Here is a 25,672-nt window from a genome sequence, read left to right as displayed (position 1 = left end):
GTCAGGTAATGTACGATTATCTGTAAAACACACCTGCATATTAATGTGTCATGTACCCCTATCATTGAAACCAAACCTACCAAGATAATGTCCTATGACGTAAGATTCTTTGACCTGCCACTTAGGTTGGGAAACGGTCGTATTTCAGCTCTAGCTTTGTCTGCTGATGGGAACAGGTTAGAAACGCAGAGGACTGGAGACCCGTCCAGCAGTGCATGATTATGATGTTTCATGGTTTGCTTCACTTATTCCATTCATACTGAAAATATTGAAGTTTTGTGTTTTATATTTTAATAGACTCTATAAATTTAATGGCAAATTTCTAAAAAATTTCTCTTTACAATGCAATATTATGATTTGTCATTATTTAACATGACATTCGGGAATACATCATACATTAGATAATGGTAATAATGAATGGAGAAATGCACAATGTAATTTTTATAAAGAACTTAAACTTTTGAGAATGAGCATTTGGAAATGTTGAAACAAATGTTAATTTAAACATAAAAGCTGACCCAAGGGGGCCTGGTCCACAAAGGATGTTTATTTGATGTAACAAAACAGTACAGTTAGTGTTAGACCCAACCACAAAGAACAAGGGAATGGAAAATTTATACAATGTACATAGAAAAAAACAAGATGTTTGCTATAACAACTCTATATTCCTAAAATAATGCTTCTAAAAAAAAATCACTCAATTATTGAAATCTATATGAAAAAAGATGTTAATAGAGACAAAGTGCATAAAACCAAACATCATATTTTGAACAAATTAACAGACTTGGCAATTTTACTAACAATTCATGATTTTTTTGTTGTTTACAGTATACTCAAAATGTCTTTACACCAATAGGGTGGGCAGAACATTTATGTTTAATATTATTACACAATATTAGCATAAGCTTCCACAGCTACATAGGGAACTGTTTTCTTTTGAGCTGGTAAAGTAACTAAAGAAACATCAGATAATTTCTCTGAATTGAGAATTTTATCCAAATAAATGCCACATACCTTCCGGATATATGCATATCTCTCTATATCATGTAAATGGCTTTCCTCATATAAAGAAACCATACAGTTTAAGAATCATTACAAGATCAACAGTGTCATGATCCAGGCTTAGCAATTTCATAGGCCAAAAAAAATTTCTTCTTAAAAACTAGTTTTATAAATGCAGAATATATTGCATGATTAACTGCTGGTATTTTTAAGAAAATATATTGTGCAATTGTGGCTACCATATACTGCTGACAAAGCATTATTTTCATGTAAAACATGAAAAAAATGAGTAAAAAATTTTCAACTGCCTATGATCATGATGAGGAGTTACTGCCTTTTTAAAAAGTTATATTGGCATTTCATTAAAAACAATTCAATAAGGGACAAACTCCCTCACCAAAAATAAATAAATAAAAGGTGCATTTTAAATGACTACTGCAATGCAATGGTGGAAATACTGCGGAGATGTGAACGCGCTGCGATCTGGCATTAAAAGAACATACTAAAAAGGGCATTAATGAAAATTAAGTAGAAAGGGGATCAAAACTAAACTATTTGAGTTTGTGCAGTATTGTAGCCAGGCTTCTAAACTTAGATATAGAAAATATAAATAGACTGCTGAGCCACCAGTGTCCAAAAATAACCAACAGAAACAAAAACCCAAACAAACAATAATAACAATAACTGAAAAAAAGAACACAAAAAACAATCAAAAAGGAATGAGATTATAAAAAGCTCAGTTAACTTGATCTAGAGCTCTGAGTAGTTCTTCACCCTGCAGTAGGTTTCTGCTGCCTTGTACGGGAGCATTAACTTCACAATCATAACTGGTCAGTTGTGGTAATCCACTCTCATCCATTGATTGCCCCAGCAGTCTACATGCTAAGTCTGAAAAACAAAAAGATACCTAAGTATCATTAAATTGATATTGTGTAGTAGGTATTGGGTAAAATAAAACAAATTTATGGAAAGGTTTTCAGCCTATGGGGCAAACCCTTCACTATGCAAATATGTAATCAAGTTTATTTCTGCTGTCAGAATGATTATATGAAGTCTGCTCTGAAATACCCAATCCCTGAATTTCAAATGTAGCCAGCAGACAAAATGCTACTTACTTCATCTTTCTTTCTTTCTCTTCCTTTTTCCTTCCCTTCCCCTTCCCTCCTTTCTGTGCTCCCTCTCTCTTTCATTTTGAGACAGGGTCTCAGTTTGTATTTGCAGACCTTACTGGTGTGCCACCACCACCTGGCCAATTTTTACTCTTCCTAAGGAAGTGGAATCACTATCACTTGGGGACAAACTCCTAAAATCATTTCATATTTAAGCTCTTCCTTATGCTGGTTAAGAACAAAGAATAAACTAACCAGAGGGTATTAAAATAATTGTCTTTTGCTCCATCCCATTCTGTTCACTAGATTTACATCCTTTCACACGTTTCCAAGAAAGTGACGTAGTAGGAGTACGGTCACCTGGCTGCTGCAATAATGTTCCCTATAAAAAAATTAAGTTAATATTTAGTATATTGAATTTTTACAATAAAAGATCTTTGTAGTCAGTATACATTTAATACCAACCAATAAGCCAGTGTCTTAAACAATGCTCTAGAATTTAAAATTGTCTTATATTAATGTAATTTTTTATTTATTCTTATAATACTATGATAAAGTTATTTCCTCCCCATTACTGTTAATGTGTTTTTAAATACTTTCCAATCGATTTGTTCTGACCATAAGCTAGCCTCAACTGTCCTTAAAACAGTGCGTCTCTTAAAATTATTTTAGATTTATTTTTATTTTATGTGTGGACATCATATGTGTATGGTGCCAGGAGAGGTCAGAAGAGCATATTGGATTTGCTGGAACTGGACTGACAGAGGGTTGTAAGCCTCCATGTGGGTGCTGGGGTTTGAACTTGGATTCACTGGAGGAGCAGTCAGTATTCTTGACTTTAGCCCAGTTCTTTAGTAATAAGGAAAATAATTTACTGAGATGAAAATGAGAGTGGTGTTGATACTGAGGGTGGAGTGATGAGCAAACTTCTAAATTTAACTGTTTGGGTTTTTCATACCAGAATTTATTTATTAAATATAAGGGTTTTTCTTTGTTGTTGTTTTGTTTTTTGTTTTTAAAAAAATGGGGCTGGAGAGGTGGCTCAGCGGTTAAGAGCACTGACTGCTCTTCCAGACCTGAGTTCAATTCCCAGCAACCACGTAGTGGCTCACAACTGTCTATAATGAGATCTGGTGCCCTCTTCTGGCCTACAGGCAGGATACTGCATAAATAAATAAATAAATAAATAAATAAATAAATAAATAAATATTAATGATAGCTTTTGAAAATACAATTTTAGTATTTATTCAGAAGACAACACACCACTCACACTTACAATTCCTGATGCTTGGAAAAGGGAGCCATCATGTTCCATTTTCCGCTTCCTCTGGGCATTCTGCAAAGCTATTATCTTTGGGTTTAAGTCTTCCTCAGTAACAGTATTTCTGGAAAAGAAAAAGCAAACCATTCTCGCTAAGACCACCATTGTTCACTGGACTACTGAAATATAAGACAACATTCATTTCTGTATAGTATTTTCAGTTTATAAATGTTTCATCTGGACACAGAGCTACACACCTATAATCCCTGTTTGAGTCCAGCCTGGCTACATTTTAAGTTAAGGCTAGCCTGAACTACATATTGCGAACCTGCAACCAAATAAAATTTATGTTCATTTAAACCTCACTCTAGCACTCGAGGATAGATATGACAGGTACTTTGTACCTTTCATAAATTTTATAAATGAGAAACTGAGGCCAGTTAGGTAGCTTGCTCTAAGTCCCACTGCCAATTATTTGTAGCTACAGAAGCAATGCCAGCCTTCACATACTTATCTCCTCCACAGTGACCTTTGCACTCTGCTGGTTTGGCCTCAATACTGACCAATATATAGCCAATATATATCTGAGTTGCTATACCTGAAATATTAGGCAACAAGGGACTATTATAAAGTCAATTAAGCTTGTTGTATTTTCAGTTTCCAACAGAAAGCCAAATGGCTAAGTCATATATGACTCTTCTATAAATATGGGTTCTTAATTTTAAAATATTTATAAACCATGTAGTATATAAGCAAGCTAGTTTAAAATTTTTATCAAGTATGTTATGTTTACAAAATATAATTCAGTCTATCATGTAAGTATCATCCGTAGTTGTGCTTCTGTTATGTTTATTTGGTGTGTGTGTACACCACCACACTCAGCTTTGGTCTTAAGCTTGTAATTTTCCTGACTCAGCTGCCTGAAAGCCTGGACTAATGGTATATTTTACTATACCCAACTGAAAATACTGAATTCATCTAAAGACCCAAGCTTTTTTCCTAGGTCAAGAGAATGGCAGGCTTGTCCTAGTACTTCAGGTGAAGGGGTGATAAGAGGGAACAAAAGTCCCAGTTACAGCAGAGTTTTTTCTTCTGCTATCAGAGGCAGCTTGCTGACTAGGCACAGAACAGAAGGAATCATTTTTCTTCCACTAACTAATTAGCAAAAATTACTTTCCTGTAGGTGTGGCCTCAAATTTAAAACACATCAAATACCATTACATATTATATACAGAAATTCTAAATATTTGCTCAAACATTGCTTCATCCCATAGAAAAAATAATGCAAATCATTCTAGGACTTTTGGTAGATTTAAACAAAACTAATTTTTTTTTATAATAATGACAACACAAAAATATGTAATGAAGAATAGAAGTTTGAGACTCGCAATTATATGCAAGTTTTTAAAAGGTCTGCAAACATCCATATTTACCTGTGAGAACTAAACACCACCAGGCTCAGTTTGGGATGGGAAAGAACCATTTAGCTAAAGGGGTTTTCTTCACGTATAGAAGGATCTAAGCAGGGAAGAAGCTATTTCCCATTCTAAATGGAACACGAAGAAATGCCTGACATTTATAACTTACCAACTGGACTTACTTTGATGTTCCTTAAAGTACATGTCAGAAAGATGGCTGTATGTTTAGAAATCATTTAACATCACCTATGTACTAGAACGTGACTGAATGTTCCATATAAATACCTTTGACTCAAAATGACAGACACATTAGGGCTCCTTGGATGAGCTTTCTCTGCCTGTTCTCTGACTCTCTTTCCTGCTCTGTCGGGTGAGGCTGTCCGACTGTGAGGAGCACTGTATGCTGATGCTGTAGCTGCTGTTGTTTCTTGAGGTACATGGGCAGATGATGGAGATGCAATCAGTATTTTAATGTCTTCTATATTGTCCTTCGTCACTGTTTTTAATTCATCAGTGGTGGTGGCAGTGTTGGTGGCGGTTGTAGCGGCAGTGATGGTAGGTTTCTGCAGCTGGGTCTGCTGGAACACTGTCACTGTGCTCACACTTGGAGGGCTTGAAGAACTGCTCTCTAATGGCGACAACTGGTCAAAGGACCGCAACTGGAAATCATCATCCATCGGGATGTAGGGGGCCAGCATCTCCAAGTCTAAATCGTTGTCCTTTCAAACAATAAATAAATACAAGAGTTTTTATAATGACCACACTTTGTAAAAGAAAAACAAGTTAAACCTGGTCATTTCAGCTTAAAAATTAATAAAATACAAAATAAGCAAGGCAACACACCTGAGTTGAAAATGGGTTCTTTGCTTCTGTGTCTTCGGCAAACAGTTTTTCCACCAGTTCCAACTTGAAGACATTGACCATATCGCTATCCACATCAAAACAATATTCACTGGGACTGTTAGGCTGTGAAAAGAGTTAGGAGTGTTTACTTTTTCCTGAAGAAGTCGCTAGGTTTGCTTGTTAAGAAGTTTCTGGCTCATACAATGGAAAGATATATTTGGTAGGCTGAGGCAGAAGAATCTCTGTAAGTTCGAGGTCAGCCTGGTCTACAGAGTGAGCTCCAGGCCAAAAGGGCTAATAATAGTGAGATCCTGTCTTAGAAAATCAAAAACCAGCTGGGCGGTGGTGGCGCACGCCTTTAATCTCAGCACTCGGAGGCAGAGGCAGGCGGATCTCTGTGAGTTTGAGGCCAGCATGGTCTACAAGAGCTAGTTCCGGGACAGGAACCAAAAAGCTACGGAGAAACCCTGTCTCAAAAAATCCAAAAAAGGAAAAAAAAAAAAGAAAAAAAGAAAATCAAAAACCAAAACAACAAAAAACAAACCCTGCCCCTCAAAAGAAATTTATTTATTCTTTTTTTTTTCTTTTTGGTTTTTCGAGACAGGGTTTCTCTGTAGCTTTGGTGCCGGTCCCGGAACTAGCTCTTGTAGACCAGGCTGGCCTCGAACTCACAGAGATCCGCCTGCCTCTGCCTCCCGAGTGCTGGGATTAAAGGCGTGCACCACCACCGCCCGGCAAACTTATTTATTCTAAAGAATAAAATTGACCAAGCAATCAAGTTCTACAATGGTACCAATTAACTAGATGATATTTTCCCTGGAATCTTAAACGTCTATTCTATTATGTTAGGAGTTATAGGCAAGAATTTAATACTGTAGCTTGGTATGCTAGACGTAACACTTTGCTTTTCCTCATTTTTCATTAGATTTACTTTGTTAGCTCAATGACAAACACTTCTGTGCTGGGCAAACCATCAAAGCAAAGAACATATTCTTCAAAAGGTTTTGAGATACCATATTGCTTAACTTACACATGCCAATTTTAATTCCTAACAATTTAATGCAGATCCAGACTTATTGTGCTTCACTAAGCAGGTTACAAAGTTCAGATCTAAACTGTCCTGCTCTGAAGCTCAGTGTTAATAGTAGAAAGCTCTGAAATGAATTGTTCTGGATTTGGAAACAGCTGTTTGTGACACTTTCAGCCCTGGTCCAACCTAGATATTCAGAAACCATTTCTGTTGGGTTTCAGAGAACTATCAGTGCCAGGCATATTTCTCCTTGACCTTCTCCTCTGTCGTAGTACCCACCTCAGGTGAACTCTGTCTAGTGCTTCCATCAGAAGGACTCGCTGGCTGATCTTGAATCTGGGGCATCGTAAAGGAGAGTTCCAGTGACTCCGGACTTGGCTCTAACTTTAATGCCACCTCTTGATTTAGTGCAGGATCAGCACTACTTCGAAGTGGCTTTGGAGTTTCAGAAGCAGGTAATGGAGACATTGCCAGATTTATATTTGTTAATTTTTCATTAGAAGAGGGGAACATTACATCATTATATAATGGGACATCTTCAAGTTGTTGGTCTTCAGTTTCTGTGTCTGCAAAAGAAAAATTTCATCAATCTGGAGAACATTAGGATTTTAAACAGTCTTTAATTGAAAAGTTTACAGACATTACGGTATGACCATTAGGTCTGAGTTATCTTTTTAAAATGTTCACACTGACAACTCCTAGGATGTGTAATTAATCTTTTTATATGCTAAAAGTTAGCCTAATTTGAAATAACATTTTTCATTTTCATGTTTGTTTTATGGTAAGACTGCTTCTTTAATCCTTTATCATTTACCCAATTATATCTACTGCAGTTTAACTCTACTGAATGGTACAGTGAGGAGGCAGGGAGGCTAGTAGAAGGTATCGAGAAATACCTTCACGATACTCTTAACTATAATTCCCAACAGAACACAAAAATAAAAGCAGGAAGGCTATGAAATTTCAGAAACAAACATTAAATACTTTTGAGAAACTATACAAAAAGTGCAAGCATCATACAAATGATTAAGTCAAGAAATGTAGCAACAGTGCAGGTCAACTGGGACAGGAAGCAGCAGACATAGCTGAAGAAATGGATAGACTCACTAAGCACCCACCATCACTGCCAAAATCCAGAGATATAATCGTGTCCCCAGCAGCTGGGGCCAGCAGAGTTAGAGCATCAGGTTCTTTCTTAAGCTTATCAAAAAGGCAGCTTGTATCCTCTGATTCAACTTTGGTGAACAGCTGAGTCATTTTCATATCTGAAGATTCAACTGGTTTGAGGACACATTCTGTTTGTTGAAGGGAGAAAATCAAGTCGTGCTGAATAATACCACTGTCAAAAAAAAAAAGGAGATTAGTATTTGTAAATTAGCATTTGACACAATGACAGTGAAAGGGACTACAAAATGACCCTGTCTCTTAAATTATATTTTATAAGAAAAAAGGATTTTTACATATCTTAAGATGAATAATCTCTCATGCAAATTTGTCACATTTCTTTTTTCCCCGGTGTTGATGATTGAACCCAAGACCTTGTGCATGCTAGGCAAGCATTCTAATACTGAGAAAATGTACATTGTTTTGAAACACCAATATGAAAATAAAAATTTAAATAAAATTTACTAATTAAAACATTCAACTTATTTGAGTTGAAACACTCTTTGAGAACATGAGTAAAGTGTACGAAGGACACAGAGTAAGACGTGCTGACGCACACAATGAAAAGGACACAACATTACTCTTCAGCACTAACGCACGAGGTATGGTCTACAGATATTAGAATATAACGATAACGACCATAGTCTTTATGCACGGAGTCATATTTTGGTGGAAATGATATAGTGATGTCATTTACAGGCTAGGGAAGAAGAAAGAACGGGAGGAACAACCACCCAGCTTCATGTCTGGCATCAAGGTACTTTTAGCTAGCATATTACATGTTTAATATGTGAAATGAACAAAGAACATAAAGACTGACATATACAACCCGTGCCTTCAAGTAGTTTATAATACAATTACAACACTGATCACTCCTAAAATGGAAAAGGGGTCTTTCACAACTGAAACTTGGGCTCAAGTAACATTCGTGAGGCAGACTGGGGAGAAGAAGAATAGCTTTACACAAAGGCAAATATCACAGAACCCTTTAGAACTAAGATGATTCTTTGGGGTTAGAAGTGGTAAGGCATGGAGTTTGATCCTAGCACTAAAATCATCCCCTGAAGGAAACAACAGAAAACTAAAAGTTATAAGAACAAAACAATGGCCAAAGTCTTCATAAGAGGGGTAACCTGGATTTTGGTGGCACCTGTGAAAGCTGTGCTGGAGACTGCTGGTACAGCCCTGCAATCCTACACAGGGCAGCTGAAAATTCAAGGCTGGCCTGGTCTAAAGTGTGTTCCAGGCCAGCCAGGCCTACTCAGTGAGACAGGAAAAAAAGTAAAGGGTATAGAACATAAGAAAACGAGCTATCCACACTAGAGAGCTCTGCCTGGCAATTAAATTAGAATGTTTTGGTAATGTTTTAAGAGTGACTGAATGGGGCAAACCCCACTGGAGTAAGTTCCAGAGTTCATGAATGTAACAACAGCCCCCATGTCACAGCATACAGCCTGTCATTGTGCCCTCACAGAAGAGAGTCATTTAACCTTCACAGAACCTTCTTGGCCATAAGAAACTACTAGGAAAACAGATTCATAGACTGATTAAAAATTAGATTCTGTTTTGTGGGATCACTAAAATAGCTAGTTTGGAATGGTGGGCCAGAGTATAAATCATAATCCAGTAGAAAAAGGAAAATAAAAATAAAACTAAGTTTTTATCAGATTATCTCTTCTTAATGAAGTCACATAAATGTAAAAGTGTCTCTTCCCCATCTCACCTCACAACGTAGTTCACACACACAATGCACTGTGGCTGAGAGTTCTTCGTATTATATATGACAGTGGCTTGAGTTTCAACCCAGACATAGCCACCTCTTTTGGCAAGCATCCTGTACTGTCCTGTGGTGACTTGTCCTTTTGTAAACACTAGGGATAAGAAAGCATCACAAAAAAAAACATAACTGAATATTCAATCACAGAAGTGTTGAATGTAGATTGTTGGTTTGGTTTTTTTTTGTTTTGTTTTTTGAGGCAGGGTTTCTCTGTAGCTTTAGAGCCTGGACCCTGTCCTGGAACTAGCTCTTGTAGATCAGGCTGGCCTCGAACTCACAGAGATCTGCCCGCCTCTGCCTCCCGAGTGCTGGGATTAAAGGCGTGCGCCACCACCGCCCTATGGGTTTTGTTGTTTTGTTTTAGGACAGGGTCTCTCTATGGAGCGTTAGCTGTCCCTATGTAGACCAGGCTGGCCTCAAAGTCAAAGATCTGCCTGCCCCTACCTTCCAAGTGCTGAAGTTAAAAGCTTCCACTGCCATGTGTGACTAGATCATTGCTTTTTGTTTGTTTTTTAAAGGAGAGATATTTAAATAAAATTTTCTGACTGTTTAAACTGATAAACAAAGGCCAAATACAGTTGAAAATAAACTCCAAAGTAAAATTCCTATCTTACTATAAAAGAAAGAAAGCCAGGAATGAGGGACAAAGTAGTTGTAGTTCTTTTAGTGACTTATGGTCAAAATGTCAGACTAGAGACTGATCACATGGTACATTCAAGAAAATGGTATTATTGTTTCCTTATGTGTCAGATAATCAAATCATTAAAAAAAACTATATACAGAACATTTGAATGTATAAGTTCATATCATACTGTAGTCTTGTAGTAATTCATGCAGTATAAATTAATTACTGACTTAAGAGAATATAGTAAATCACCATAACTGCTATCACGAATATCCATGCTCTGATTACGGTATAGGCATACTCTATAGTTCAAGGCCAGACTCTGTAGTTAGGTCCAGATTAAACAGGCAAGTGAGAAATTGTGACATTTGGCTTACTTTGGTATCATAGAATTCATTTGAGTAAAATTCAGAAGCCTAGTCAGGGTGACAGCAATCATGTGTGTATGATACTAATCCCATTCACTGATGCATGAAGAAATGCTTCTTACCTCCTACTGACCAACCATTGATTTCAGTATATAGATATGTGGGCTAGATAATCTATAATATTTGACTTTTATGGGAAGCTTTATGTATCATTAAATGATTTTTTTATAATATTTGTAACAAAACAATAATTTCATGATAAAGACATCTTATGAGGGGCTGTAGAATGTTCTTGGTCTAAGGAGACTGGGTAGTAACAAACAGTAAAGACTGTAGGACTTGAGCAATGAAACTACCTCTTTGAGTTCTTCTACTGTACTTACTATCATGATGAGTTTTTGTCAGATGATCAGAGTCCAAAGCATGATAATATTCATAAATTGAGCGGCCCAAAAGTTCTTCTGGCTCATAACCCATCAGCTCAGTAATTCTGTTTAAAAAAATTAAAGATTATTTTTTGCTTAATAAGTTTATAACTCACCCTTAACAATTCTATACGCCAGCTAGGCGGTAGTGGGGCACACCTTTATCCTCAGCACTCAGGAGGCAGAGGCAGACAGAGCTCAGTAAATTTGAGGCCAGCCTATTCTATAGAGAGTTCCAGAACAGCAAGGGCTATGTACAGAGAAACCGTGTCTTGAAAAACAAACAAAAAAATACCCTCAAACCAACCAACCAAACAAATAAAAATCCCAATTCTATACTTAGTATAATAGCGAGGTTTCCATGTCATTTAGATTCATCCTTGATATTTGATATTTTTAAAAACACATTTAATTATACATAGTCACAATACCTTAAAATACAGTTTAAATCTATAGCAGTTTATTCTTCATTCAGCCAAATTCTTCACCTTATAATTTTTAAGCCCCTGGTAAGGTCTCACTTAAATATCAACTATAAAATTTCACTTTCATTAAGCCAAGGACATCTATACTAAATGGAAAGTAAAACATTAACTATTGTGATGTTTTAGAAAATAACTCTTAGTTGGTTTCCATATTACCTGAAATTATAAGAATTAATTTCAGATGAAAGAATGGTATCTACATGAAAATGGGCTGAAAACTAATTCAGGTAGCCTGACTGGTCCCTGGCAGTTCCTTTAGGGTGGATACTCGACTCTCTGTATCAGCCTAGAAACCATGAGGACCCACTGTATGCTAAAGAAGACTGTCCTCAATCATACAATGCCAATCACAAACATTTTCTTCTGAAGTCTTTCTGGGAACAAACATGAACCAAGTGTTAAGACTATTCAGCTTAGATTTCAAAGGGCTTAAAATCAAAATAAAACAAACAAACAAAAACAAAAGAGAAAACCTAAGGCACAGGTAAGAGATACTCATGCCCAAAATGTAAATAAAAAGAAAGCCCCTAATTACAAATGGGCACAAGAAAGGTAGCTTTGTTCTAACAGTATGTTAAATAAAATAGCTTGTGCTGTAACAGTTTAAGATCTGCTATTTACTCTAAAACCAATAAAACAGAACTTTTAAAACATAAATCAAACTCTTGCTTCTTCAAAAAAGGATATACCAAAATACACCAACACTAGGTGGCAGCATTACAAAAGGAAAATAAATTATGCTTCCCCTCCATCCCAGAATGGTAGTAGGGATTGGACCTAGAGCAGTAGTTCTTAACCTTCCCAATCCTGCCACCCTGTAATACAGTTCTTCATGTTGAGGTGACCCCCAACCATAAAATTATTTTCATTGCTACTTCATAATGTAATTTTTCTACTGCTATGAGTTGTAATGTAAATATCTGTTTTTCGATGGCCTTAGGCAACCCTTGTGACCCTCAGAGGGGTCATGACCTAATGGTTGAGAACCACTAATCTAGGGATTCACAAATGCTGGACAAAGTCCACCCCCTCCCCTTTTTTTTTGGTGCTGGTGGTGATGGAACCAAGAACCTTGTGCATACTAGGTTTTCTGGTTAAAATGTTTTCTAGGAACTTCTTGCTCAATAACACCTCAGAATCAAGAGGTAGAAAACATTTTGTCCAGTTTTAAGAAAATCTATATCACACTTCTAACATCCAGGGCCACCAAAAAGGGCCAGCAGGTAAGGCACCTGCTACCAAACTTGACAGCATGAATTCGGTTTCTGGGACCCACATGGTAGATGTACAGCATCTTCGATAAATTAAAATCTTGTTCCCATATACAATACTAAAAAAGTAACTGATGGATTTCTAACAAGAGAATGGCATGATCTGATGATCATCACCCTGGAACACCCTCTTTGGGCACATTGGATGTAAGAGTAAAAAAAAAGGCACAAATCTGTTGGTAGAAATGCAGCTCATAAGTTTATGCAACAACTCAGGCCAAAGGTAATGAAGTAAAGAATTAATGACGGGAGCACAAGGTAGAAAGAACGATGGGGCAGACAGTTGGACAGTGCATTTACAGAGACAACTAAGTATAGTTTATGAGAGTAAGGTATCAACAGAGCTATGTCAATAATGCTAGGCATCACAAGAGGAACAGCGAGTTGTGCTGTCGGGAGCAGCGGTGGTGCAGTTCAGGAACAGAAGTATTTACTTCGTTATACAGAACATGATCGAGACAGAAACATCAAGTTGGCACCTACATGAGCAGTAACAGATTTAGGAAATGGTGACAGGAACCATGGATAGAGCTGAAGGTGCTCGAAGGTTAAAGAACAACATTTCTTTAAACTTTGCCTTTGAAATCTATGTTCTCGTTTCATTGTTAAGCAAGATTCTCAAAAGCAAAAGAAATGTCAAGATTTTTGTGGTTGCTTGCAGTACCAAGGTATAAACTCAATGCCTTTTGCATGATGGACAAGCAATCCATCTCTGACTTATGTCCCTAGTCCTTTACTTTTGTGAGACAGCTGACTGTGAACTCACCTTCCCCTGCCTCAGTCTCCCAGCTGATGAGATTATAGGATTGTGTCACCAGATCCAGCTACGAATTTCATCTTAATAGATTTGTGTAACACCTGGCAGAGTATTTATAGTACACAGTTAATGCTTAATGTGAATTTACAAAGCTAATCTTATGTTTTTGTATCCCAGGAGGCATCTTCATATTCAGCTTCTTGAATACATGCAATATACCATTGGGTTTTTACTAAAGGCTACAGAGAAATTTAAATTTTAAAAGTATAAAATAGAATTAATTTACCTTTCATCACAGTAAGAAAATTTCATATCCAGGCTGTGTCGACTGAGAAAAGTCTTGCTATCTAAAGGAATCTCAATATTTGATGGATGAGGAATGGGTTCACAAATCAGCACCAAGCATGTCATGGGTGGTTTCTTGTACCCACACTGAGATTGGTTACTGTTGGTGTCATATACATGAATATGGCCTGTGCAGTGAAGCACCTGTGTATGAGCAAGAAAATAAGCAGTTACCTTTTTCCTTTTTTAAAGGGGGAAAGAAATGCAGGTCAGTAGTTGAGTTAACCTGACAAACTTTATAAAAGTGTATCTTTGAAAATGAAAAGAATGTTTTCTCCATGACACCATCTATGATCTAACCTGTGTACCACAGTTATTATAAAATAAAAAGGGGTAGTGGGGAGCTGGAGAGATGGCCTGGCAGTTAAGATATAAGATAATTAGGTAGTTTTTTTTTTTTGTTTTTTTTTTTAAAAAGGCATTGTGAGGGTGGTGTTCTGGAGAGATGAGGCAGTGGTTATGAGCACTGACTACTTTCCAGAGGACCAAGACTTGATTCCTAGCACCCACATGGCAGCTCACAACCACTAGTAACTCTAGTTCCGGAGGACCTGATGATGCCTTCTCAGCTCTTCAGACAACAAGCATGTATGTATATACTGATATACATGGAGGCAAAACATCCATGCACATAAAAGAAAAACTAGGGCTCATTTATAATCCAGAGTATGGATCTAATGCCTTCTTCTGTCCTCTGCAGGCTCTGCAAGCACGTGGTACAATTACATACATCCAAGTAATACACAAAGAAACAAAAAGGTTCCCTGTGTAAGTCTGGGCTGTCTTTCCTTCTGCAGTCATCATTATAGTTGACTTTGCTATGGTGACTATGGTTCAGTACTGAACAGGAAAATGAAACAGTGATGGATAGAAAAGTAAACTTAAAACAGGATTTAAATACTAGTTGCCAAAGCCAACTGACTAAGTTAGCTTGGCATAGAAATGCTACATTTACATAATTTAAATTTATATCCCAAGCTGGCAAATTACTATGCTGTTTTGAATGGAGATTGCATAGACTGGATGCAAGTGCAGATATACAAAAGGGAACAAATATAATTAGCCACTAATAAACTTTTTATGTGTGTAGGTGTTCTGCCTGCATGTATGTGTGTGCACTTTGTGTGTACCTGGTGCCTGAAGAAGAGATCAGAAAAGAATATTGGATCTTCAGGAATTGGAGTTACAAATGATTGTGAGTTGAAACATGGGTGCTGGGAACCAAACCAGGTCCTTGACAAGCAAGTGCTCTTAACCACTAAGCCACTTCTCCAGCTTCCCCTCATACTGTAAGACTCCTTAGAGGGTTGAGACAAAGCACTGTTTGCTGTTTTCTGACATAGGGTTTGCTGTGCTTCCCTGGCTAGCCGGGGAACTTGCCATGTAGACAAGGCTGCCTTCAGACTTATAGCAGGCCTTTGCTTCCCAGGTGCTAGGGTCACTTTCGCCACTCTTGGGGAAAGCTCATAATCTATAAATCAAGTGCCCGCTCAGCGGACTCACCTTCCACGTTGCAGACTTTATGTTCATTGTTCTCCCCCGGCTAGTTAGGGTGCATTTCATTCTGAGAAAAAAGCTTCGCTGTGTGTTTTGTTCTTTACCTTTTTTCACTGGGCCTAATGAAAGCAAGAAACAAAGTTTTAAGTCATAGCTAAACAGAAATTTGTTACAAGAGTAGCAAAGTGATGATCTCAGCATTAATGTAACATAACATTTGCTCCCTATTCACCCCACTCCAACACATCCATTAGGTCTGACAGCTCCACCCTGAGGCAGTGTTTATAAGACTACAGAGATTCCTTGAACTGCAGGAGGAAAGTCCACACTTCATAGGATTAGATGACTGTTATTCATCTGTGCTGGTATAAAGAAAATATGAAAATGGTACGAGCTTGCCCTAAGTGTGCTGTCAGAATATAAGCATGTCCCCTGCAAAAGGACCTGAATACTTCATGTCCTTTACCAAATATGATAATTCAATTTTGAATAAGCAGCAATATATTTATAGAACTTCAAATACCTTTTGGCAGTAAATAGCATCTGTGTGTGTGAAACCCAGATTATCGAAAGTTATAAAAATCATGCCATAGTGGTACATGTCAATACTCTCAGAACTTAGAGGTTGAGGAAGGAGGGTGGAGAGTTCTAGGCCAACCTGAGCTACACAGTGAGACCTTGTTTAAATTTAAAGTTGCAGAAATGGGGCCTGGGAATGTTGCGCAATGGAAGAGTACTTCCTTAGCACATACACGGACGCCCTGGGTTTGATTCCCAGTGGCACAAAAAGAAAAAGTCACAGAAATAAATCAATTCAAGTCTATTTAGTCTTATGCCAAACCTTGTAACTGAAAAATAAGCTTACATTTAGAAGACTAAACAGCATCTTGATTTTCTACTTTCATTGCTTAGTTTGGTTCAAAACAAATGTTTCATTTATATGAAATGCCCAGAGAAGGTAGATAAGAGGTTGCTTAGGACTGAACAAGAAGTAGAAGGAGATAGATGATATAAAGGTATAGAACTTCTTTTTGAGGCAATGATAAATTTCTAAAATTGCTGAGTACAATGGTACATGCCTTTAATCCCAGCAGATGGGAGGCAGAGGCAGGTGGATCTCTGAGTTCAAGGATAATTTGGTCTACTTGGATTTCTAGGCCAGACAGGCTTAGATAGTGAGATCCTACATCCTCAATACAAACAAAAAAATAAATAAATTTTTATTGAAATATATCAAATCTAGGGTACATTTAGGGTATATAAAACTAAAATCTTAGAAAAAAATCAAACAAAATACTCATTATTCAGGATCTAATGTGTATTCTTTGAGTGATGCAAAGATAAATAATTAGATGTAATTAATACCTTTAAGCATGTAATAGAGACAGTAGGCTCAATAGCAATAGAGTGTAAAGTAGTCAAGGCTTAGTAAGAATGCTTTCTAAGGGATTAGACAGTGCCAGGGGGAATTAAGAAGAGACCATCATAATGTGTAAGAAGGCACTAGTTTGAAAAACCTTACTTCACAAAACTCAAGAGTTACAGCCTCTCTTATTACTTTTGTCAATGTGAGAGCACCCACAATATAACACTTTTTTTTAAAAAAAAAAATTTATTTATTATATATACAATGTTCTGATTGTGTGTGTTGCAGGCCAAAAGAGGGCACCAGACCTCATTACAGATGGTTGTGAGCCACCATGTGGTTGCTGGGAATTGAACTCAGGACCTTTGGAAGAGCAGGCAATGCTCTTAACCGCTGAGCCATCTCTCCAGCCCAACACTTTTGTTTTTGAGATGGGTCTCACTGTGTAGCCTTGGTAGGTTTGAAATTAGCCACATAAACCAGGTTGGCCTGGAACTCAAGAGACTTGCCTGTATCTGCCTCCCAAGTGCTAGGATTAAAGATGCTCAACACCACATGTGGGCCTTCCAATTAGTCTCAGGTTATTGAAAACATCCTGAGAAGGCAAAGCACTTAAAATTTTGGTCAACTCCCCCACCCTCCTTTGGGCACTGAGAAAGCCTGAACTCAAATTACTACTGTGTTTTCAGTTAACTGTCTAAAATCCTATTACCTGCCATTTGTACTATGACTTCTTGGATTAATACTGTATTTTCTTTTATAACTGTCTTGGTCTTGTTTTGGTTTTTTTTTTTTTTTTTTTTTTTTTGGTTTTTCGAAACAGGGTTTCTCTGTGGTTTTGGAGCCTGTCCTGGAACTAGCTCTTGTAGACCAGGCTGGCCTTGAACTCACAGAGATCCGCCTGCCTCTACCTCCCGAGTGCTGGGATTAAAGGCGAGCACCACCACCGCCCGGCTTTAGTTTATTTTTTTATTTTGTCTACCTATGTGATTACTTATTAATTCAACCAGTTTTAAAACTTTTTTGTGGATTTTCTAAAATGTAGAATAACAGTTTTAACAAAGAACAAAATTAACATTAAATGTAAAGTAACATTCTCTCTTAAATCAGTACATATACAAAAATATAAAATTAGTAACAGTGTCTGACTGACTGTCATATTAAATCAAACAATAGACTTTCCTTCTCACCATTTCTGTGTGTAAGCATTTCTCTCATTTCCTCATGGTCACATGGATGAGTAAAATCAAACACACTGTGTCCAGTTAGTTCAAACTGTAAACACATTAAAAAAAATTAGATCTATATCATACAATCATAAAGTACCCAGAAGGGTTCTTCCTATATGGGCACTTTACCTGAGTTAACCCCATGTATTTGTTCACGTTATCAGAGATGTAAATCATGTCACCATCATCTGTTAGCACCATAACAAAGCCATCCAGGGCTTTCAAATAAAAGCAGTTCATCTGCGCTTTCATTTCATCTTCAATGTCCAGATCGCCTACGAGGGCACAAGAGGAAAGAAACAAAATGAAGCTTTATTTAAGATGCTTTTAAATATCTATAGTATAAACATTTATCTCTGTATATTTTCATGAGATTTTTTTCCATTGTTTTGCATAGCTGTTTAATTTGCAAACAGGCATATCACTAAGGAAAAAAGGATATTTTAAGAAGAAGATAGGCATGCCTTTATAGTCAGCATTAAGGGGGAAGAGAGATAGGTAGATCTCTGTGAGTTTGAGAACAGCCTGGCTTACACAGCAATATATAAACCAGCCAGGGTTACATGGTGAGACTCCTTTAAAAAAAGGGGGTGGGAGGAGGACAACAGGAGGAAAAAGGTCAGTATCTTGAAAATGTCTGAATGAAGCTTCAAAAGCTAATAAGAAAAAGGATTCTGTCATGTGGAAGAATCGAGAACATGTTCTAGAGGATGAAACAGTGACAACTTTATTGGGTTATATCTATTTACTGATTATGTTAATGTACCAGGAGCTATAGAGTTATAGTTGCATGTTTAAAAATAAAGGGCAAATCAAAACAACTTTTAGTACAAAAAGAACTATTCCCACACGTAACTAAGAAAACCAAAGTTTGATTAAAGGTGTAAAGAATACTGAAAATATTTAAAGTATACATATCACAACATAATTAGGTACTTTAAAAACCATTGTGTGTGGCAGCAGTTAAAAGCACTGAGGTTCAATTCTCAGACTCACAGCTGTCTGTAACTAGTTCCAAGGAATTTGACATCCTCTTCTGGCCTCTGGAGGTACTAGATAGGCATGCAAATGTTGAAGGTCAAATACTCACGCACATAGTAAAAATTTAACTATATATACAGCATTGTGGGGCCAGAGAGATGGCTCCAGTTAATAATGGCTCATAAATACCTGAAATTCCAGCTCTAGGGGATCTGACACCCTCTTCTGGCCTTCATGAGCATATTAACACACACACATGTGCATGAACATGTATGCACACATAGACACATACACACAATCTCTTACAAATAATTTCTATTTGTCTTTAATTTCTAATTTTTAGGTCTATTATGTCCCTGTAGAACTCACCAGCATCCAGAAGCTTCCTCACACGTAAGTAACTAATGGTGAGCCTCATAACAGAAGCTTTATCAAGATGGGAGCTCACATTGTGGGGAAGTGGCAGCTGATGAGCAAGCTCATAAAAAACTTCCGACTCTTTGCTTCTCCGAGATCTTGCTGCATCTCTGGACTTTTCTTTTCGACGTTCAGAACTCATCCTACTTAACAGAAAAAAAGAAAAAAAAGGAAGAAGAAAGAAAGAATGTATATGTTAGTTTACCTTAACTTGAATAAAACTAATTTGCATTTTTGTGTACTATATAAGAATTAGAAGAAGGCATGTAATTATATAAGACTTGTATGGGAGTTGAACAAAATTTTATATAAGAAAGCTATACAAATTTTGGATCATTGAAAACATAGTAAATTCTTTTAAGATGTCCAAGTTTTGAACATTTCCAAGCAGATGTGTTCACACCCAAATTACAGCAGCCTATGTATCTAATGTCTCACACTTATTCCAAAGTATTCTTAGCATAGAGAAACCCTAAGTAAGTTTGAAGAAACTGAAGTTGTATATAATAGTTTGAAAACAGATAATAATTTTATGGGCAGTAAGATATTAATAGCTATACATGATTTTATTAGTTTCTTTTGACATCAATACTTTCCCACCTACTCTCTGACCATGAGATTTTACATTAGTAGCTATAACAAGCTACCACTTTCAGGTTACCCACATTCCTAAAAACTCCTTAATCTATTGCTAGCATAATGGATATCAAATAAATGCAGGAATGTGGCAGAAATAAAGATACATCGTAATACCAACCCATGGGTGGGTGTGCTAGTAAAGGTGATAGAAGCATCAATACAATGAATGATACACATTGAGGAGTCTTCCAAAAACAGATTACCAGGTAAAGATATGTTACATTTGTTGATGGTGTGGAATATTACTTTAACTGCGTTAAGGCATGTCACACTCATTTCTACTGCCTTTGTTAAGGAGGTAAAGATGTGTTATATTTGTTTGTGATGCATTTGTTTAATTATGTAAAGACGTGTTGCATTTGTTTCACCTTGCCTGTTTACTGCACCGGATTGGTCTAATAAAAAGCTGCATGGCCAATAGCTAGGCAGGAAAGGGATAGGTGGGGCTGGTGGGCAGAGCGATTAAGTGAGAGGAGAAATCTAGGCTCTAGAAAGATGAGAGGAGGAGAGAATGATGAAGAGAGAGAGGGACACACCTGGGGCCAGAAGCCAGACAATCACCAGTTAGACACAAAAAGCAGTGAAAATAAGATATATAGAAGGAAAGAAAGGTAAAAAGCCCTTAGGCAAAACATAGATAAAGAGAAACAGGGTAAGTTTTCTGTAAGAGTCAGCAAGAAAAAAGACTAAGCTAAGACCAAGCATTCAAAACTAATAATAAGTCTCCGTGTCATGATTTTGGGAGCTGGTTGATGGGTCAAAAAAGAAAAGCCTGGTAATTTGTTTAAGTCATATCAAGCAGAGCTGTCTTCTTTGCTTAAATGTCTTCTTACTTGAATGTCAGGCTAAAACCTGGCTCTGTTCTTAGCTGCTTCTTTCTATACGTCTGCCACTATCAAATATTACTCTGAACAAAGTGCATAGTCATCTCATAACTACTTATAAAGAAACTAAACAGTGTCCCCATTTTAAGAAACTGGGGCTCCATAGATTAAAAACAGCAACTGTGTAGCAAATAGGATAGGAACACCAGTGTTTGTCTTTATTCTTTTATAGTTTTCTCTATTAATGGAGGATGCTGCCTCTATTTTACTCCTAAGCTCCATTCTTATTAGGTCAGGCTAAGTGTTGAAAATAGCTCTTAGAATCTGCTGAACATTTAGCCATATACCAGGGACTTATTTTACTCAGTTCTTCTTGTACTCTGTGAAGGAAGCACAGAATCACCTCTTCTTCAAGTCTCCTTCCTTTGAATGTGAGGCTGAAAGCTACAAGCATAGAAATCACCTTCTTAAGCAACTGTCAAGAGCTCTCAGCAACTCTTGTTATACCAAGTTTCCAGAGTTTAATGAAGAATGTATATTTGTTATATTCTAAACTGTGATACAAAAAGTTCAATTCAGACATTTAATAAATGTGTCCAACTTTTTGACATTGGGACACAATATTGTCATGAACTATTCAACTGAGCTACAAAAATTTTCAATGAAAACTCTAACTTACATTTTATGTAAGTTTACAATTACTTGAGTTAGCCACATTTATAAACATTGTGGGGGCACATGTAGTCTGCAGGCCACTGGTTGGACACACCTGGTTCTAGAGCAATTTCACTCAAGAACCTTAAGATTTTAAATAAGGCTATTAAGAAACTTGTCACCAATAGGGAGTGGATATGATTAAAATACACTGCATACAGATATAAAATTTTGAAAGAATAAAAATATTATATAAAGGAAACATCACTTGGAGCTACTCACCTAAATAAATCAGTATATTCTTAGAATTCTACAATAAACATATATTGAAGCCACATGAGAGTGCCACAATGTCAACAGTTTGAAAATTTTTGAGTCCATTAAAAGTACTTTGTTTTCCATTTGAATTCTGAAATAAAATGTGTAATAAAGTAGCTTTTGAAACTCACTTCATTGATATAATACTCTGGGAGGGGGTAAGGGAGTTAGAGATCTACTGGGTTATAATGGACACTAACAAATTCTGTTCTCTCTGTCTCTCTGTCTCTCTCTCTCTCTCTCTCTCTCTCTCTCTCTCTCTCTCCCCGGGTCTCACCGTTATCCATGGCTGACTTGGAACTTGCTATGCAGTCCAGGCTGACCTCAAACTCAAAAGATTTATCTGCCTGTGACCTTCAGCTCTGGGTTTAAACATATGTGCCATCACCTCTTTAAATTCATATGTAGTGGTAGCTGTGGGAAGCAGTACTCTATTTGAATGACCAGCAATCAACCTAAATATTAACTCAGTCTAGGCATAGAGAACCTTATAAGCAACTTGAAACACTTAACTCTGTTTCCTTTCCTAAACCACTTAACCAACCTAAACTACTGAAAACCAGCCACTCAAACCAAACACTTCAGGGGGGAAAAAAAAAACAAATGATAAAAGCTTCCAGGGTTTTAGAATCTAAACTACATACCTTCGTATCTACTCCCAGGAAGGCTCTGTATCACTCATCTACAGCAGAACTGCAGGGCTCACAAAGGAAATGGGCAGATTTGCAGCATGCAAAGTACCCTATCCAGCAAATGACCAAATCCATTTGTGATGTTTTTTTAAGTACAGATCTTACTTCTGCTTTTTCTTTCTTTTTTTTTAAAAAATATTTATTTATTTATCATGTATACAATATTCTGTCTGTGTGTATGTCTGCAGGCCAGAAGAGGGCACCAGACCTCATTACAGATAGTTGTGAGCCACCATGTGGTTGCCGGGAATTGAACTCAGTACCTTTGGAAGAGCAGGCAATGCTCTTAACCGCTGAGCCATCTCTCCAGCCCCTACTTCTGCTTTTTCTATGTCTGTCTGAAGTAGTATTTCAGCCAAGGATATAAAGTTCTGTCTTTTGAATAATTTGCTTATCAGTTTCCACAACTATTCTAGATATAATATAAATTAGTAAAACAGCTAAGTCTTTGTAGCATTGTGGTTTCTGTTTTTAAAAAATTATTTTGTATAGAACTCCAGGAAGTATTTTAAACCACTGCCTTTTTAAGTTTACATACAAAGTTTGTGAATAAAATTGTTATATTATGATGAGACCCTATTACTCTTTAGGCTAAGAACACAAAATAAGTACAGATGTTTTAAGACATATGCTTGTATTGTCTATTAGCTACAAAACGTCTGTTGGCTTCCTTACTATAAAAGGACTGAAATTAGGGGTACTGGGTTAGAGTGAGTGCTGTTCTTGTGGATGATTTGAGTTCTGTTCCCAGCACCTATGGCAGACAGTTCACAACTGCATGTAACTCTAGCTCCACAGGAATACAACACTCATTTCTAGCTGCCCACAGGCGCTTGCACACATGTACACACACACACACTCACACACACACACACACACACACACACACAAATCTTTTAAAGAACAGAAATTATGGAGACTGGGCCAGAAGATAACAAGTTTGCTGTCAGCTTGAGCTACAGAGCAAAAAATGTCTCAAAAAACAACAAATGAACAGTAATAGAAACCCTAAAGCTGAATCACAACATTAAAAATATTGGCAGATGATGAGGCTTATTACTAAAATAGTTGATGTATAAAAATTTTAAATTATCCATGAAATCTACTATTTGACATGAACAAAACAAAACGCTGTGCCTTTGAAAAATAAACTGTTCTTTCTGTTTTGTTTTAAATTGTGTTTGTATTTCTACAGGACAGACATTCTGAAATAAATGTTCAAGATAATGACTACTTCACTTAAATGAGTAGTAGCTTTCCTAAAAGGTCTGTACCCATTTTTGTTTCTGCCAATCCACAAACATACCTATGGATGTGTACTCACAACATACAACTTTCCTATACACTCTGTAGTATTATATATTATGAATTTAAAATATATTGTTTTTTTTAAATCAAACTGATGAGAACTATATTTCATTTCAGTTCTCATAACCATATATTTATGTGTGTAAGTATCTGTCTTGAGTGTATTTACATGTGTGTGGGTGGATATGCATGCATGGAGGCTTGAAAAGGGTATGGAAACCCTTGGAGCTACAGTTATGTGTCTTGTGAAATGCCTGCCTTGTTATGTGGGTTTTGGGCCCTGAACTTCAGTCCTCATGATTGCACAAGTGTTGTTTACTACTAAGCCATCTCTCCAGCCCCCTTCCCATACTTCTTAAAGTCTCAGTCTGAAGAAAATCAAGGAATTTCCATATTTCCTTTTTGGAATGCTTGCCTGTAGCTTTAAACTAAAATTCTACCTTGGTACTTATTACTTATGTGATGGTATTCTAAATATTTTCCAACTATTAACTTATGTAATCTTTACTCTCACCATCAGGTTACAGATGCACACTACACACACCCACACACAGAATGAGAGCTTACTAAGGTTACAAAGTAATAAATTGTAAGACCTATCTATTCCAGGTTAAGCAGTCTGGCTGAAAATCTATATTAATAACAATAACTAAGACAAATTATTCATAAGTCTAGGCTATTATTACAAAGTTTAAAGTCTGTTGACTTAAAAAATCCAAATGCAAACAATGAGGACACTAAGAAAGACTTACATAGATCTAATCTACATGGGAAGTATAAAGTATAAAAAGACAAGATCTCCTGAGTAAATTGGAAGCATGGGGACCTTGGGGGAGGATTGAAGGGAGGAAGGGAGAAGCAGGAAAGGGAGTAGAGAAAAATGTAGAGCTCAATAAATATCAATAAAAAAAGAAAAAATCCAAATGCATAAATAAGTTACGGGGTTAGCTTTGGAGTATAGGACTGAACACTAAGCTATTCAGAGGGATTCATTACCAGACTCACAGCCTAATTTGAAAAGCACATACTCTGATGGCAATCAGAGTGGCTCACTACTGACCACTCTTCAAAGAAAGACAGCTTTTAAAATGGGTACTGGCCAACATCTATGAAGAGAGAATCAGCTGATCTACACTATGTATTCCTGCATACAGGTATCTTCACAGTAAAATAAACATCTTATTTTACTATTATTTGTTTTTTATTTGTTCAGTATCACTCTGTTACAGCAACGTCCTCATTCTGTTTGCACTAATTTTAAAGAGTTTTTCTTTACTATATAAAGCCAAAAGAATAAAGGCTAAGGTTTTCTTTCTTCCTTCCTTTTTTTTTAATCCCAAAGCAATTCAGACCTTAAGATAATGAACACAATATAATTAAAAATACATTCGCAAATGAAGTGTATCCCTGTATCCTAAGTCTGGTATTTAAGCAAGAAGGAGTCTGCTATTTTAACACCAAAAGGTTTTAATGCCATAATTTTCATAGAACAAGGGGAGAGTTTACCAAGTCTTTGTACTTTACAACACATTTAAGGGGTTTAAAAAAATACCACTGGTACTAAAGAGATGGTTTATGGAGAGTGTTAAATGGTTAAGAGAGTGTACTGCTCTTGAAGAGGACCCGAGTTTGGTTGTCAGCACCCCTATCAGGCGGCTCACAACACCTGTAACTAGTAGAGAAAAGTGATCTGATATCCTCTGTAAGCACTTGCATTCACATATATATACTCCCCCATACTTAAAAATTAAAAAGGAATTAAAAATAGTTTATATGAGCCGGGCGATGGTGGAGCACGCCTTTAATCCCAGCACTCGGGAGGCAGAGGCAGGCGGATCTCTGTGAGTTCGAGACCAGCCTGGTCTAC

General features: G+C 36.9%; 1 protein-coding gene across 2 annotated transcripts in view; it reads right to left on the bottom strand.

Annotated features, from left to right (window-relative positions):
* Positions 1–527: 527 nt before the first annotated feature.
* The window catches only part of Hif1a (hypoxia inducible factor 1 subunit alpha), a 45,497-nt gene continuing 20,352 nt past the window's right edge, over positions 528–25,672 (bottom strand). Inside the window, exons 2-15 of one of the 2 annotated variants that reach the window (XM_005343208.3) lie at positions 19,323–19,516; positions 18,102–18,247; positions 17,934–18,018; positions 15,384–15,496; positions 13,822–14,024; positions 10,981–11,087; positions 9,551–9,698; positions 7,782–8,002; positions 6,943–7,229; positions 5,634–5,756; positions 5,076–5,509; positions 3,388–3,496; positions 2,367–2,493; positions 528–1,890 (exon numbers count right to left, since the gene is read on the bottom strand). In XM_005343208.3, coding sequence (XP_005343265.1) covers positions 1,739–1,890; positions 2,367–2,493; positions 3,388–3,496; positions 5,076–5,509; positions 5,634–5,756; positions 6,943–7,229; positions 7,782–8,002; positions 9,551–9,698; positions 10,981–11,087; positions 13,822–14,024; positions 15,384–15,496; positions 17,934–18,018; positions 18,102–18,247; positions 19,323–19,516 — 2,449 coding nt within the window. In that variant the 3' untranslated portion in view covers positions 528–1,738. The remainder of the gene's footprint in view (positions 1,891–2,366; positions 2,494–3,387; positions 3,497–5,075; positions 5,510–5,633; positions 5,757–6,942; positions 7,230–7,781; positions 8,003–9,550; positions 9,699–10,980; positions 11,088–13,821; positions 14,025–15,383; positions 15,497–17,933; positions 18,019–18,101; positions 18,248–19,322; positions 19,517–25,672) is intronic. The other variant, XM_005343209.3, reaches the window with a different exon arrangement.

This window comes from Microtus ochrogaster, chromosome 1, assembly GCF_000317375.1.
Source record: "Microtus ochrogaster isolate Prairie Vole_2 chromosome 1, MicOch1.0, whole genome shotgun sequence".
NCBI lineage: Eukaryota > Metazoa > Chordata > Mammalia > Rodentia > Cricetidae > Microtus > Microtus ochrogaster.
Note: the sequence above shows the minus strand (reverse complement) of the source record. Positions and strands in the feature narration are given on the sequence as shown.